Source organism: Betta splendens, chromosome 24 (genome assembly GCF_900634795.4).
Source record: "Betta splendens chromosome 24, fBetSpl5.4, whole genome shotgun sequence".
Classification (NCBI taxonomy): domain Eukaryota; kingdom Metazoa; phylum Chordata; class Actinopteri; order Anabantiformes; family Osphronemidae; genus Betta; species Betta splendens.
In genome coordinates, this window is record NC_040901.2 from 13,797,590 (window position 1) to 13,810,955 (window position 13,366).

Here is a 13,366-nt window from a genome sequence, read left to right on the forward strand (position 1 = left end):
TGAAATGTTCTGTTTTTATTGAAGCATTTCTCATTTGAAGTATGCGGCGCCTCTGGACCAGGTCTCAGTGTGACACAACTTCCCGTCCGGACTTTGGTGACCAACCAGTCCCACATGTTGGGAGGTTTCACAACTGTTTAACTGCGACCCGCGCTCCGTCAGCCGTGGACGCGGCCTTTCTTCCTCTCTGGCTGCTCGTCGCTCCAGACACGTGTGATTGATTTTACTGGAAGCAGCGTTCTCAGGCTCCTCGCTATCACAGTCCATGAGAACTGCTCCGACTTTGTTTGTGGCTTTCACACTTCGACAAAACACAGCATTTTACAACTTTAATTGATGCATGAACTCCACAGTAAATGAAGTCAATCACGCGTCAAGGACGTCTTCTAGGCGCTGAAGGCAGCGATGAGCAGCGCCGCTACTAACGCGCTCGGCGACAGGGTTCTGACGGCGTGCGACGCAGGGTAGAACCCGTCATCGTCCTCTCTACAGTCACTGCAGCGCTCGCCACAGAAGAAGCAGACCGACGCGTACCTCCTCCAGTAGGACTCATACGTCCTCACCGTTCGTCGCCCTGACAACAGGAAGGTCACAGGTCAACATCAGACCAGCGGGCAAAACCAGTAAGGTCCAGCTGCACTCACTGGTGCAGCCCCTGTAAAAGGACTCACTGGGTTCATAGTAGTCATAGAGGACAACAGCTGCTTCCTGGACTCGGGCCACCTTGAACTCCAGGAACAGAGGAACCGTCACACACGCCTCCTTGGTCGTCACCTGCAAACACGCTCATATTGTATCTCCTGACAAAGCAGCGGCGGCGTCAGGACACATTTGTGCGGCTCACAGAGTCCAGGTACACGATGACCCTCCCCGGCGGCGCCTCCACCCTCTTCACGCCGCCGCCCGCCCGCACGCCGCTCGGCGCCAGGCTGAAGCCGCTCTGCAGCCCCACCTCCAGCACGGCCATGCCCGTGGCGCTGAGGCCCACGGCCTCCGACAGGCTGCGGAGCAGAGGGAGCGTCACGCGCCCGTCGCCACCCCCCCCCCCCCCCCCCCACGGTCAACGCGCTTCATCACCTGTAGCAGACGAGCAGGCGACCTGAGCTCAGCTCTGCGTCTTCCAGCTGGACGTCCAGGTCGAAGGCTTCACCGGCAGTGGCCTCTCGCTTCCTCCTCATCAGCGTCTCATCCCTGATGTTGTAAAACACGTTGAGCTGAGGAGCGGAGGAAGAAGCTGAGTGGCTGCTCATGAACTAATGTAAACTCTGTGCAGTGCCTGGTTTCACCTGGTCTCAACACACCTGACACACGGCGAATCCATGACCCGACGCCTTCATCTGGAGCTGCAGCTCTTGCGCCGGCACGAGCTGAAACCAAACAGAACCACGTGACTCCTCCAGACCCCAGATCAGTCAGGTGAGTGGGACGTGGGGTGAATGACGCGGGAGCATTTCTTTTCCACGGTTTCAACACTGTCCTGACGTTTACTGCACTTTAGGGACACAAACCAGCTCCATTTGGACGCATCAATCATTTGTGGAGCCAATCAGCTCCCAGAGGATGAACCCTTTAACAGTGGCTGCGCTGCTGATTGGACTCCTGCATCAGTGTGAAGCTGAACCAGCCGGCGGTGGTACCTCCTGGCTCTGGGGGAGCAGGTAGTTGTCCGGCTGGATGTGGAAGGAGGCCACGGTGGTGGAGGCGTCGGCGTTGACCGTGAGGCTGACGTTGAGGCTGTTCGATTGTCCCAAAGCTGCCAACGTGGACAAGGCCTGCAGAGCCGTGACCGTGTCCTGGAGCAGAAACCAGAGTCACGACTCCACTCACATCTGCTCTGAGACTGTCTCACAGACTGATGATGGCGAGGAGCTTATGGCTCATTTCCTGTTTACAGCTGTATGATGAATGCGTCTGTTCATGCAGGTAAAAGGAAGGAAGGATACTGATGCTGATTGACTCCACTATGTGCTGTCAAGGTCATTGATGGTATGTGTTGTGGTTGACGGTGGGACCTGAGTGCTTCCGAATCCTCCCATGTGGTTTCGCTGTTGGCTGAGCCACTTCATGAGGGCGATGCCGTCGAGGATGCGGCCCAGTCTGTGCTCAGACAGCAGCACGTAGGACACCATTTCAATGTGTGCGGAGCGAGGCTGCCACGACGGCGACAGGCCGCGCTCTGGGAAGCGCCACACGGGCACCGCGTCTGAGGACCAAACAATGGAGACGGGAGAAGGCCTGAGCTGTGACGTCTGTGGAAAATCACAGGCGTCCTGCAGCCGGACACAGCGGAGGCGCCGGTGAGGCAGGCGGTTCCCTGAACGCTCACACAGGCCCCGCTGGTTCGTACCCGCCTCCGCCGCCGGCTCCGCCCGTCCCAGCAGGGTGCCGAGGGCCGCGTTGGCGTTGGCGCTGCCATGCAGCGCCAGCGCGTAGGTGAGCAGGCTGAGGCTGTAGTTACCGGACACGCCCAGAGCCAAGCGCGTCTCCAGGAAGAGCAGGCCCGATGACACCTGGCTCCGATACTGCGCCTGACAGACAGAGAGCAGGGCATCGTTCAGCTGCAAGGCATTCGTGAGCTCATAAAGATGCAATGTGATGAGGCAACAACTCTGGAACTGAAAATGTTTGTCTTGTTAGGATGATTTTTAAAACCCCATCTGTGGCCACTTTGGTCTGTCCACATTTCACTTTCATGTTTTCACAGAAAGCTCATTAAATCAAACTTTATTGATCCCTGTGGACAAACAGAGTGTAAGAAAACAGTCCAACAACTGCTCTTCCTTCATCCACGTGCTCAGACAGCGAGGATGTGGAAGGCTTCATGTTGTGTTGAATGTGCAGAGCCTCTGACCCTGATGTCGCTGTCCTCCAGCAGGGCGATGAGGACGTAGGCTGTGAGAGCGATGGGCCCATCTTGACCTCCCTGCAGCTCCGTGTGGATGACGCGGCCCGGCTCCTCGAACCTCCCGTCGCTGCCCTGCCTGGACGCCAGCCAGGCCGCCGCCCGCTGCAGCACGCGGGCGTCCACGCCGACGAAGGGCCGCGCCTGCAGGAAACACCTCAGCACGAAGGCGGTGAGCCTGCGGGAGGGAGGCGCTTAAAGCACAGCGTGCGTCTGAGGGGCGGAGACTGATCACGTGGCAGCGGCAGAACGCACCAGGTGCTTCCAGACGCGTCCTGCTCTCCGAACGCGCTGAAGGAGCCGTCTGCCCGCTGGTAGGAAAGCTCCCGCTCGTAGCCTGAGAGAAGACGAGAGGACGTCCCAGGTGGTTCATGAGGAACCCACGCTCTGAGCCATCGCATCCGTTCCCTCAGACTCCCTCTAATCAGGTGCCAGCTTCAGACCTGCACATCTAGACTCGACTCACTCTCACTGAAAAGGCGGCCATTTCTCCCATTTCTCCCTTGACATGAGCATACAGTATATCAGATGCTCCAGCTCCATCTGTGGAGCGGCACACGCTGGACACTAGGGGGCAGCGTCGCTGCACAGAAATAACAGCTGCAGCTGTTTAGATTTATAAACAGAAGCACTGCTGGTTATGACCAAGTGGTTCTGGTTCTACCTTTCATCATGTAGTCTATGGCCCTGGTCCTGATGTCCGCGTCCAGCTGTCCAGTGGCGCTCAGATACTGGAGGATGTAGATGTTTGGTGCAAAGTTGATCATGTTCTGTTCACCGCAGCCATGAGGCAACTGGATCAGAGAGTCCAGACCGTGGATGGACGGGCCCAGAATGTCCCCTGTGACCATGGAAGCCAGGCAAATCAGGCCCCGAGCATCAGAGAGGTGCACGTGGGACTTTGAGCTGTTTACGTACCGACGGCCGTCACTGAGACTCGGCTGCTGCCCTCCACAACGTCTGCAGGAAAGGAGAAGGCCACGTCTCTGGAGAGACTGGGCTGTGACGACGAAAGCTCCAGCAGCATGGAGGAGGAGAAGCTCTGCTCCAGTCCTTCAGCCTGCACACGATGGGAAGCGTGATTCTACATGATGATGAGGATCAGGAGGCTCAGAGGTCACCGAGCAGCAGCTCAGAGGTCACCGAGCAGCAGCTCAGAGGTCACCGAGCAGCAGCTGGAGCCACAACTGAACACAGGAGGCATCAGTCTGAATGTGGGAGGTTCTACAGTGGGACGGTTCCGTGTTCCAGGGGGCTCTAAAGCGTATCACACGTTCCCATCTCAACCCCTGGGTTTAAACCCGCTGGTGATGGTTTGTTTTCCTCACCTTGACAAGCAAAGTCCTGCGGACGAGCTCAGACCCCATGGATGACGCAGCCTCTACAGAGAGCAGCGTCTCCCCCAGGACCAGGGGCTTGATGGGAAAGAGGACGGACCGCTGCCTCCCACTCTCCACAGAGACGCGGCGGGTGCCGGGGACGGCGGGACGCTCCACTTCTGAGAAGTCCAACTCAAAGGCGTTGCTGTGTTCCACAGTCACAGTTACCTGACAACAAAGAGGGAGAATCCGCCCAGATCACATTCAGTGCAGCACAAAGACGATGGACGAAACTAAAGTAGCTTCTTGTAATGAAATATCAAATGAAGCTCCAGGTTGTTTGGACCTGGTTTAGTATTAATGTCACATGTTCGTCCCCATGTGTAGCACAGTTCTGCAGCAGCAACAATAGACGTCCCCTGAGCCTGGGAAGCTCATGCACTTCACCTGTAGCGTCTTCTGTTCTACTAGTGGCTCACACAAACCCAGCATCACAACCCACAGAACTTAACATCTGTGCTTCTCGTGTCATGAAGAGGACGCTCCTGTGCAACGCGCTGAGCACAGACCTCCAGGTTCAGCGGGAGCTTGTGGAACAGAACCACCTCCAGCAGCAGCACCTCTCCTCGGATCACGTAGGCCGGTAGATTCAGCGCCAGGAAGAGATCCCGAAACACCGTGAGCTGCAGGAACCAGGAGGCAACGTCAGCGGGAAGCACAGCTGATCCCAGACCTGCTGCTGGAAATAAAACGCATGCAACACCTGAGCAGGTCTGTCGGCGAAGCCCAGGCCCAGGTTCTCAGACACCACGAAGGCGGAGGCGGTCCACACGGCCCGGCCCACGGTGTCAGGGACAGTCACAGTTACCTGCGCCCGCTTGGAACCACTGTGAAGAACAAAGAGCAAACATCCAGATGACATCAGCGCTCTGCTGCTTCAGGGCTCATTTAAACAGCAGCAGGCGGCACATCACCCTGTTTTAACCTCCATCCACAACCAGGTCTCAGGGAAGTTCCAGCGCTCACGCACCTCAGCTGCAGGACGCAGGTCGGACGCTGCTGTTTGAAGGAACAGCGTTGGTGCTGACAGTCAACACGCGAACACAAGCGAAGAGCTTCAAAAGGCGTTTCACACTTACTCAAAGGAACGGGACTCAGGTCACTCACTACACGGTGCAGACTGGCATCAGTGAGAACCAGGAGACCACAGGACTGGATGAAGACACCAAAGCAACAACACACAGACACAGACGGACAGACGCACAGACGGACGGACGCACAGACAGACAGTAAGACACACACACACACACACACACACACACACACACACACACACACACACACACACACACACACACACAGATAGACACACACACAGACACACACGGACGGACGCACAGACAGACAGACAGACACACACACATACACACACACACTGTATTACACTGTGTCCCATGTTTTACTGTGAACGCTGTAAATACTGGACTTCGTGATTGTTGTTGGATAATGTGTGTATCTCTAACCTCAAAGATGGCGTACGGATCTGATCTCCCCTGTGTGTGTCCAGCAGGATCCTTCAGGCCCTCCAGCACCTGTGAATCAGCACCAACACTGTCAACGGCCTTTTCTTGTTGAAATCCGGTTTGACAAAGCTGAAATAAAACCGCTCATGATGAGGATCTACTGTTGGAAAAGAATAAAGCTTCTAAAGTTACAGAAGGACCAAACTCGTGATGGGCTCATGTGTAAATCCTGTCTGTTGTCTAAAAGTGTCACCTGATGCTGATGAAGCTGCACTTTATTTTGTTGTCAACCTCCATGAACCTGCATTGGAGGTGGAATCAGACCGACTGAGGCGAAGCAGCGAGGCGCCTTCCTCACCTTCTCCTCTGTGATGTCGTTGGATCCCATCCACTGCGTGAGCGTGTCGACCACCAGGATCCCGACCAGAGAGCCCGGCTCCGCCACAGTGATGCTCAGAGTGACGTCATCACCTGGTCTCCTTGAAGGCGTGCTCCATCTGAGAGACACCTGGCAACACAGAGCACGGCCCCGATCACACAGCTCTTATCACACAGCCCCGATCACAGCCCTGATCACAGCCCTGATCACAGCCATAATCACAGCCCTGATCACACAGCCCTGATCACACAGCCCTGATCACAGCCCTGATCACAGCCATAATCACAGCCCTGATCACACAGCCCTGATCACACAGCCCTGATCACACAGCCCTGATCACAGCCCTGATCACAGCCATGATCACGGCCCCGATCACAGCCCTGATCACAGCCCCGATCACAGCCATAATCACAGCCCCGATCACAGCCATGATCACAGCCATAATCACAGCCATAATCACAGCCCTGATCACAGCCATAATCACAGCCCTGATCACAGCCATGATCACAGCCATGATCACGGCCCTGATCACAGCCATAATCACAGCCCTGATCACAGCCATGATCACAGCCATGATCACACAGCCATAATCACAGCGCTGATCACAGCTATGATCACAGCCATGATCACAGCCATGATCACAGCCCTGATCACAGCCATAATCACAGCCCTGATCACAGCCATGATCACGGCCCCGATCACAGCCCTGATCACAGCCATAATCACAGCCCCGATCACAGCCATGATCACGGCCTTGATCACAGCCATAATCACAGCGCTGATCACAGCTATGATCACAGCCATGATCACAGCCATGATCACAGCCCTGATCACAGCCATAATCACAGCCATAATCACAGCCATGATCACAGCCATGATCACAGCCCCGATCACAGCCATAATCACAGCCCTGATCACAGCCATAATCACAGCCATGATCACAGCCATGATCATGGCCCTGATGACACGGCCCTTCATTGTCCCAGTGGTTTAACGATGACAGCACCTGGTTCTGAAAGGGTGGTGCGATTGGCAGCTCGATCGCGTCGTTGACAACCTCCTGGCTGGAGGTCACTGTGTAGACGAGGACCGAGGCGAGAGGAGACCAGGAGGCCTCTGGGACCAGCCTCACGTCATCGGTGCTCTTCCCAGCAGAAACCACCTGACCTCCAGACTTCACCTGGAAGGAAGGAAGGAAGGAAGGAAGGAAGGTGAAGATCCAAGCACCCTTGAACAAGTTGCATCTTGCACATAGAATAGCACTTATTATTGTCTTACTATGTAGTGAAGCACAGCATTTGGGAAGTTCCTTTCAACGTGCAGCCGGAAGGGAGAACCGATCTGACAGAAGAGAGGGCAGAACATGTAGTTGTAGTGTCTTACTGAGGTAACGGCTGGCCCAGGTTTGACCTTTGACCTTCGGTTTACCTGAGCAGCTGTGGCCGGTTTCTGGATTTGCAGGTAAAAGTCACCGGGGGACGTGTAGGTTCTCTGGACCTGCAGGGTGTTCTGGCTGTCCTCAAAAGCAGCCTGAAAACATGAAATGAGCGGTGTTTATTCACAGAACCTACATAAAAGCAGGGGCAGATTCCCAACGGGCTAAATGTGATCATGTGTCTGTGTGCGACCCATTGATGACTGATGACCTCTCACTTACATCAATGATGAGGATTCCAGTGCCGTCCTGGACGAAAATGCTGAGAGGTATGACTCCATCCGCAGGAACCTGGAACCAAAGTTCTAGAGGTCTCGGCTCGTCTGGAGGCGACCAAGAAAGACCAGACACATTTGGACTAAACAAAGCCTGGTTCTGGTTCCCTGCCCAGGTCGACACACTCAGCTTCTGCTGCATCACTGACACCTGAACAGTTTTCTGTTGGTCGTCCAGTGACAGTGGTTGGTTGTTGTACGTAGACAGCTTCAACTGCAGAATAAAACAACGTGGTTGTGAAAGAACCAACAGAAGAAGCTCATTGCCTTAATGATATAATGGAAGGCTTCCTCACACGAGCAGTGAAGTTCAGGTTGGGCCTTAAAACCTGAGGAAAGTCCTCGAATGAAAGTTTATACAAATGTTTTGCCACAAACACTTTTGTGTTGCTGCTGCATGTGAAACCTGAAGAATTGGAGTAGAAAACATCAATAATAACTAATATTAATATCTAGAAATGAAGGAGGTACAAATGAATTACCTGTGACGTCTTCAGTCACATTAACTTCAATAGTCACAAACTCATCTTGCAGGTCGGTGAACAGCTCCACAGATTCCTCCAGAAACGAGTAGTCGGCGTCTCGGAATGAGAACCCGGCTGTGCCGTCGATCTGAGTCAAGGGAACACGGTGACGGTGACCTTCAGCTGCTGGAGTTCAGCCTGAAGCCGCCGGTACCCACCTCTCTGTGTTCTTCATAAACCTCCACGCTGCTCCAGGAATGCAGGCGGAATCGAATGCTCATGCTTCCCTGGACGGGCTTCCTGTACGAGTACCTGGAGCAGCAGAGAGCGTTAGATGAGCCGTTAGATGAGCAGAGCAGCGTTAGAGCAACGTTAGAGCAGCATTAGCGCAGTGTTAGATGAGCAGAGCAGCGTTAGAGCAGCGTTAGAGCAGCGTTAAAGCAGCATTAGATGAGCAGAGCAGCGTTAGAGCAGCGTTAGAGCAGCGTTAAAGCAGCATTAGATGAGCAGAGCAGCGTTAGAGCAGCGTTAGAGCAGCGTTAAAGCAGCATTAGATGAGCAGAGCAGCGTTAGAGCAGCGTTAGAGCAGCGTTAGAGCAGCGTTAGAGCAGCGTTAGAGCAGCATTAGAGCAGCATTAGAGCAGCGTTAGAGCAGTGTTAGAGCAGCATTAGAGCAGCGTTAGAGCAGCGTTAGAGCAGCATTAGAGCAGCATTAGAGCAGCGTTAGAGCAGCGTTAGAGCAGCATTAGAGCAGCGTTAGAGCAGCGTTAGAGCAGCGTTAAAGCAGCATTAGATGAGCAGAGCAGCGTTAGAGCAACGTTAGAGCAGCGTTAGAGCAATGTTAGAGCAGCGTTAGAGCAGCGTTAGAGCAGCGTTAGAGCAGCATTAGAGCAGCGTTAGAGCAGCGTTAGAGCAGCGTTAAAGCAGCATTAGATGAGCAGAGCAGCGTTAGAGCAACGTTAGAGCAGCGTTAGAGCAATGTTAGAGCAGCGTTAGAGCAGCGTTAGAGCAGCGTTAGAGCAGCATTAGAGCAGCGTTAGAGCAGCGTTAGAGCAGCGTTAAAGCAGCATTAGATGAGCAGAGCAGCGTTAGAGCAGCGTTAGAGCAGCATTAGAGCAGCGTTAGAGCAGCGTTAGAGCAGTGTTAGAGCAGCATTAGAGCAGCGTTAGAGCAGCGTTAGAGCAGCGTTAAAGCAGCATTAGATGAGCAGAGCAGCGTTAGAGCAACGTTAGAGCAGCGTTAGAGCAACGTTAGAGCAGCGTTAGAGCAGCATTAGATTAGCGTTAGAGCAGCGTTAGAGCAGCGTTAGAGCAGCATTAGAGCAGCATTAGAGCAGCGTTAGAGCAGCGTTAGAGCAGCGTTAGAGCAGCATTAGAGCAGCGTTAGAGCAGCGTTAGAGCAGCGTTAGAGCAGCGTTAGAGCAGCGTTAGATGAGCCGTTAGATGAGTCGTTACATGAGCAGAGCAGCGTTAGAGCAGCGTTAGAGCAGCGTTAGAGCAGCATTAGAGCAGCGTTAGAGCAGCGTTAGAGCAGCATTAGAGCAGCGTTAGAGCAGCGTTAGAGCAGCGTTAGAGCAGTGTTAGAGCAGCATTAGAGCAGCGTTAGATGAGCCGTAGATGAGCAGAGCAGAGCCTCACACGTCAGCAGAGCGAGCCTGAACCAGGGCTCACCTGGCCGTGACGGAGCCCGACAGGGTGTCGGCGACGTAGACCACGGCCGGAGCATTAATCAGAACTTCACATGCGGGCGTCACTGCAAGGAGGACACACTTCAAATATGACCAACACACAGACGCTGTGCGGCTACTGAGACCTGGGTTCCAGTTAGCAACGACTCATTCATCCACACAGAGGAAGCACTTACCGGAATGAGCCACGGTGAAACGCTTGCTACTGGAGACGTTCTGCAAACAGAGGGAGCAGCGCATACACAGCTCCATCAGTTTAGTAACAACACATGCTTTGAGCCTCGACATCCTCACGTAACCTGACTCACGTTACTTGTAGCAACAATGGTCCAGTCGCCTAAAGGAGGGTTTTCAGACAGCTCAAACTCTCTGGAGACGACTCCGAGGTCTGCGTTAGCAGCCAGCCACTGTCTGAGCAGGTTCCCTCTCGGGTCCTGGAGGAGGGAACGACCTTGAAGAGGACTCCGTCTGGACTTTACAGCGCTAAATGACTGATCATAAGATGATGATGGATCTAAAAGCCGTTTGCACATTCGGGTGAGGCACTCACGCTGACGGTGACGTCCAGTGGACGGCTGTAGGGTTTCCCATTGGGGCGGACGGACACGGCTCTGATCTTCACCACTTGGCCGGGCCGATACTTCTGTTGGTCTGTCTGAATGAAGGTGGAGTGGTCTTTGGGGTCAAAGTGCAGCTCCGTTACGTTGGAAAACACCTGAACCGAGCCCACGTAACCGCTGACATTCAAGCTGAAGGGGAGACTGGACTCGTTGCCATGGATCTGCACATGACAGCAACACAGGAAATGAATCAGCTCAACACCAGTCTGAGACGTGCGTGACTCTATTTGTTCCTATATTATAGCGTTTGAAGTTCGACTTGATGGTCCTCTTCATATACCATTATTTAATATTACTATTATTATTATTAAGAAGAAATACACGATGATACATGTTGCCCTAAACAGCATCGATTCATGCATCACTTAAACATTACTCACTTTTATAACTTAATTGTGCTACAGCTGTTCTAGACATTTAGCCCTTAAACTGAAGGAATGTGACTTTTTTAACAAAATGAATGTCATACATTTTAGTTTGTTCTGAGCTGTAAAACATACTTACAGGTGGAAAAGTCAACAGCTTAGTCGAACCTTTAAACACAGAATTTGACAGCATCATTCAAATCATTAAGACTCAGAAAACAGTCGCTCCTTGATGGCAGCATTTGATTTACCTCCTTTAACTGTGGCAGAGATGGAGGCCACAGGCTGCGTGTGGTGAACAATGTTGGCTTTTACAGTGACAGATGAGCTGCTGAGGATGGTGACAGACAGCGACGGTGGAACCCCGGGTCGCAGCACGCTGGGAGCCAGCAGCAGGTAGGAGGGTGGAGGAGGGCCACGGCTGGAAGCAACAACCAAGACTCAGACAGAGCAGCGGATCGCACCATCAACAGCAGTAAATACAGTAAATACCGGCCAGGAGACGAGGACAGAACCTGAGCCTTCACCTGTGCGTCATGTTCTGTGCCGCAGATAGAACGATGAGGCTGAACCATCCCCCCACGCGCAGGAGCTCCATCTGTGCGGATGAAGCTCGCTCAGCTGGCAGCAAGTCAGCGGAGCCGTAGCCTTCATACCTGCCAACCACACCCCCATTATTAGAATAAGACCAGGCCACGCCCACTCGGGTTTATATGAGCTCAGAATGGGTCCTTCCATTCAGCCAAGGGCCCAAAGAGATAACAGATATCTATTGTATCAAATAAAACCTTGAAAAATAAAACCCTGTTCTAGTGTTTATATACTGTGAATGACGGGAATTCTGCCCTGAACGCACAGCTTTGTAATAACAGCAATAAGAAATATTTAGCAAGTCTTAACTTTCTACATCATTTAATGTCAGTTGTGCTGATTCCAACAAAGGAGAGAACTTCCACCACATCTATTTTTTTCCAATGAAGCGCTGAAGCTGCCCAAAATTCGAGAAACACCTCAAACGCTATTTTAATGTTGTCATTGAACGCTGTTCGAGGGAAATCAATGTACAACACCCATTGTGCAAAATTCTATTTAACGCAGGTAATAACTTAGTGCTGTCAAAGAGAACGTCCCTGGTCAGTGTAATACACTTCCTGCTCAGCATTATGGGGTGCCTCTTATTTTTCATGTGTCTGAGCAAACACACAAACCCCCTGAGCAATCGCTTGGACCACTGTGAGCGACATCAGACATGTACACTGTGGTCCCACCAGCATTGCTTCCATACAAATTGCATGGTTTATTAACATCAAATTACAGCATTTACATTAGTGTTAGAATATCAAGAGAAAGACAATATAAACTGAATTTGAAGTGGTTAGGTGAGGGATTAGACCTCAAACCTCCTCTTTCAAAAACCAATGCACACTAGCTGAACTAACGGACCAATAACTGCCTGTTCTGGCTCCTCCTTAGCTCTGACTCTCCCTCTGCCTCATATTGAATGAAGGCAATTACGTGCAATTTCATTATTACTGCTGTACGACACACACATGGAGGCAGAAACGTCCTAGACAAGGGAACTTTTGAAGACACGACTATTTCGTTACTAACTAAAAAAACAAAAGCTCCGGGACCGAAGTGAGCAAATGTCAGACTGACAGTGGCTCATTTGCCCGCGGTTGTCATTTATGTAAATCAACTGCGTAAATTTGTCTGTGAATCGCATCATTGGCTGTAAATGTAAATGTTAAATGTTAAGTGTAAATGTTAAATGATCGCAGAGAGCAAGACTGAATATTCATGAATGGGCAAGTAGACTCCACCCCTACCCTCAAACAGCGCTGGTCTCAGATCAGAGACTCAAACTCAAACACCTCAAACAGTGCGCGCAAACCCCGCCCACATCTGATCTGGAAACCTATTAAACCTGTTTATAGCATGGCCGTAACTTCGACTAGTAAGTATAGTTAGCCAACTAATTCTCCACCGGCGCCACAGAAATATTCTATTTAAACCTACTTGACTCCCCATTAATGGTGTTTAGGACAGAACGGCAGTTTGAAGCGGAGCCTCAGCCCGCACACCTGCCGTTACAGCCCGTTCAATCTCCCCCAACGGGAGGGAGTCGGAGCTGGCGGCCATGATGGCTTCGACTTCAGGCTTCTCTCCAGTATTGTCGTGCACCGATACATTTATATTTAACATTTACATTTAACATTTTATTTAACATTTAGATTCAACATTTACATTTACCATTTACATTTATATTTAACATTTACATTTAGACTTTTGCACATTTAACTAAATGTAAGAAAACATGTGTCATTTAGTTAAATGTGAGAAAACTAATTATAGGCGCTCCTTTTACATTTCGCACCCCATACAGCAGGCGTCGCT

At 52.0% G+C, this 13,366-nt stretch overlaps 1 protein-coding gene across 3 annotated transcripts; it reads right to left on the bottom strand.

The window, feature by feature from the left end:
• Positions 1-322: 322 nt before the first annotated feature.
• On the bottom strand, positions 323-13,141 carry cd109 (CD109 molecule). 3 transcript variants are annotated; one of them, XM_041069646.2, is made up of 34 exons: positions 12,989-13,141; positions 11,497-11,625; positions 11,221-11,390; positions 11,109-11,137; positions 10,535-10,765; positions 10,293-10,418; positions 10,161-10,200; positions 9,968-10,049; positions 8,516-8,609; positions 8,316-8,445; positions 8,130-8,239; positions 7,781-8,047; positions 7,552-7,653; positions 7,402-7,464; positions 7,130-7,303; positions 6,103-6,252; positions 5,745-5,813; positions 5,361-5,433; positions 5,196-5,277; positions 4,985-5,108; positions 4,791-4,904; positions 4,231-4,449; positions 3,821-3,962; positions 3,567-3,743; positions 3,158-3,239; positions 2,852-3,080; positions 2,348-2,528; positions 2,013-2,203; positions 1,638-1,793; positions 1,302-1,367; positions 1,078-1,214; positions 845-1,001; positions 672-774; positions 323-574 (listed from the first exon to the last, which is right to left on the bottom strand). In XM_041069646.2, the coding sequence occupies exons 2-34, from the start codon at positions 11,565-11,567 to the stop codon at positions 387-389; spliced, it is 4,329 nt and encodes a 1,442-aa protein (XP_040925580.1). In that variant the 5' UTR covers positions 11,568-11,625; positions 12,989-13,141; the 3' UTR covers positions 323-386. The 3 variants fall into 3 exon arrangements, 2 of the variants coding, with proteins under 2 accessions (XP_040925580.1, XP_028997654.1); XM_029141821.3 differs by having other exon boundaries at positions 5,196-5,280; XR_008693851.1 differs by lacking the exon at positions 845-1,001 and having other exon boundaries at positions 543-574; positions 5,196-5,280.
• Positions 13,142-13,366: the final 225 nt, after the last annotated feature.

Excerpts from the sequence above, each read along its gene's own strand:
- cd109 (XM_029141821.3), bottom strand. The coding sequence starts at position 11,567 with ATGGAGCTCCTGCGCGTGGGGGGATGGTTCAGCCTCATCGTTCTATCT. Across the intron at positions 8,240-8,315 it reads TGTGACTGAAGACGTCACAG|GTTTCACATGCAGCAGCAAC; the intron begins GTAATTCATTTG and ends CCAATTCTTCAG. Across the intron at positions 3,081-3,157 it reads GACGCGTCTGGAAGCACCTG|GCTCACCGCCTTCGTGCTGA; the intron begins GTGCGTTCTGCC and ends TCCCTCCCGCAG.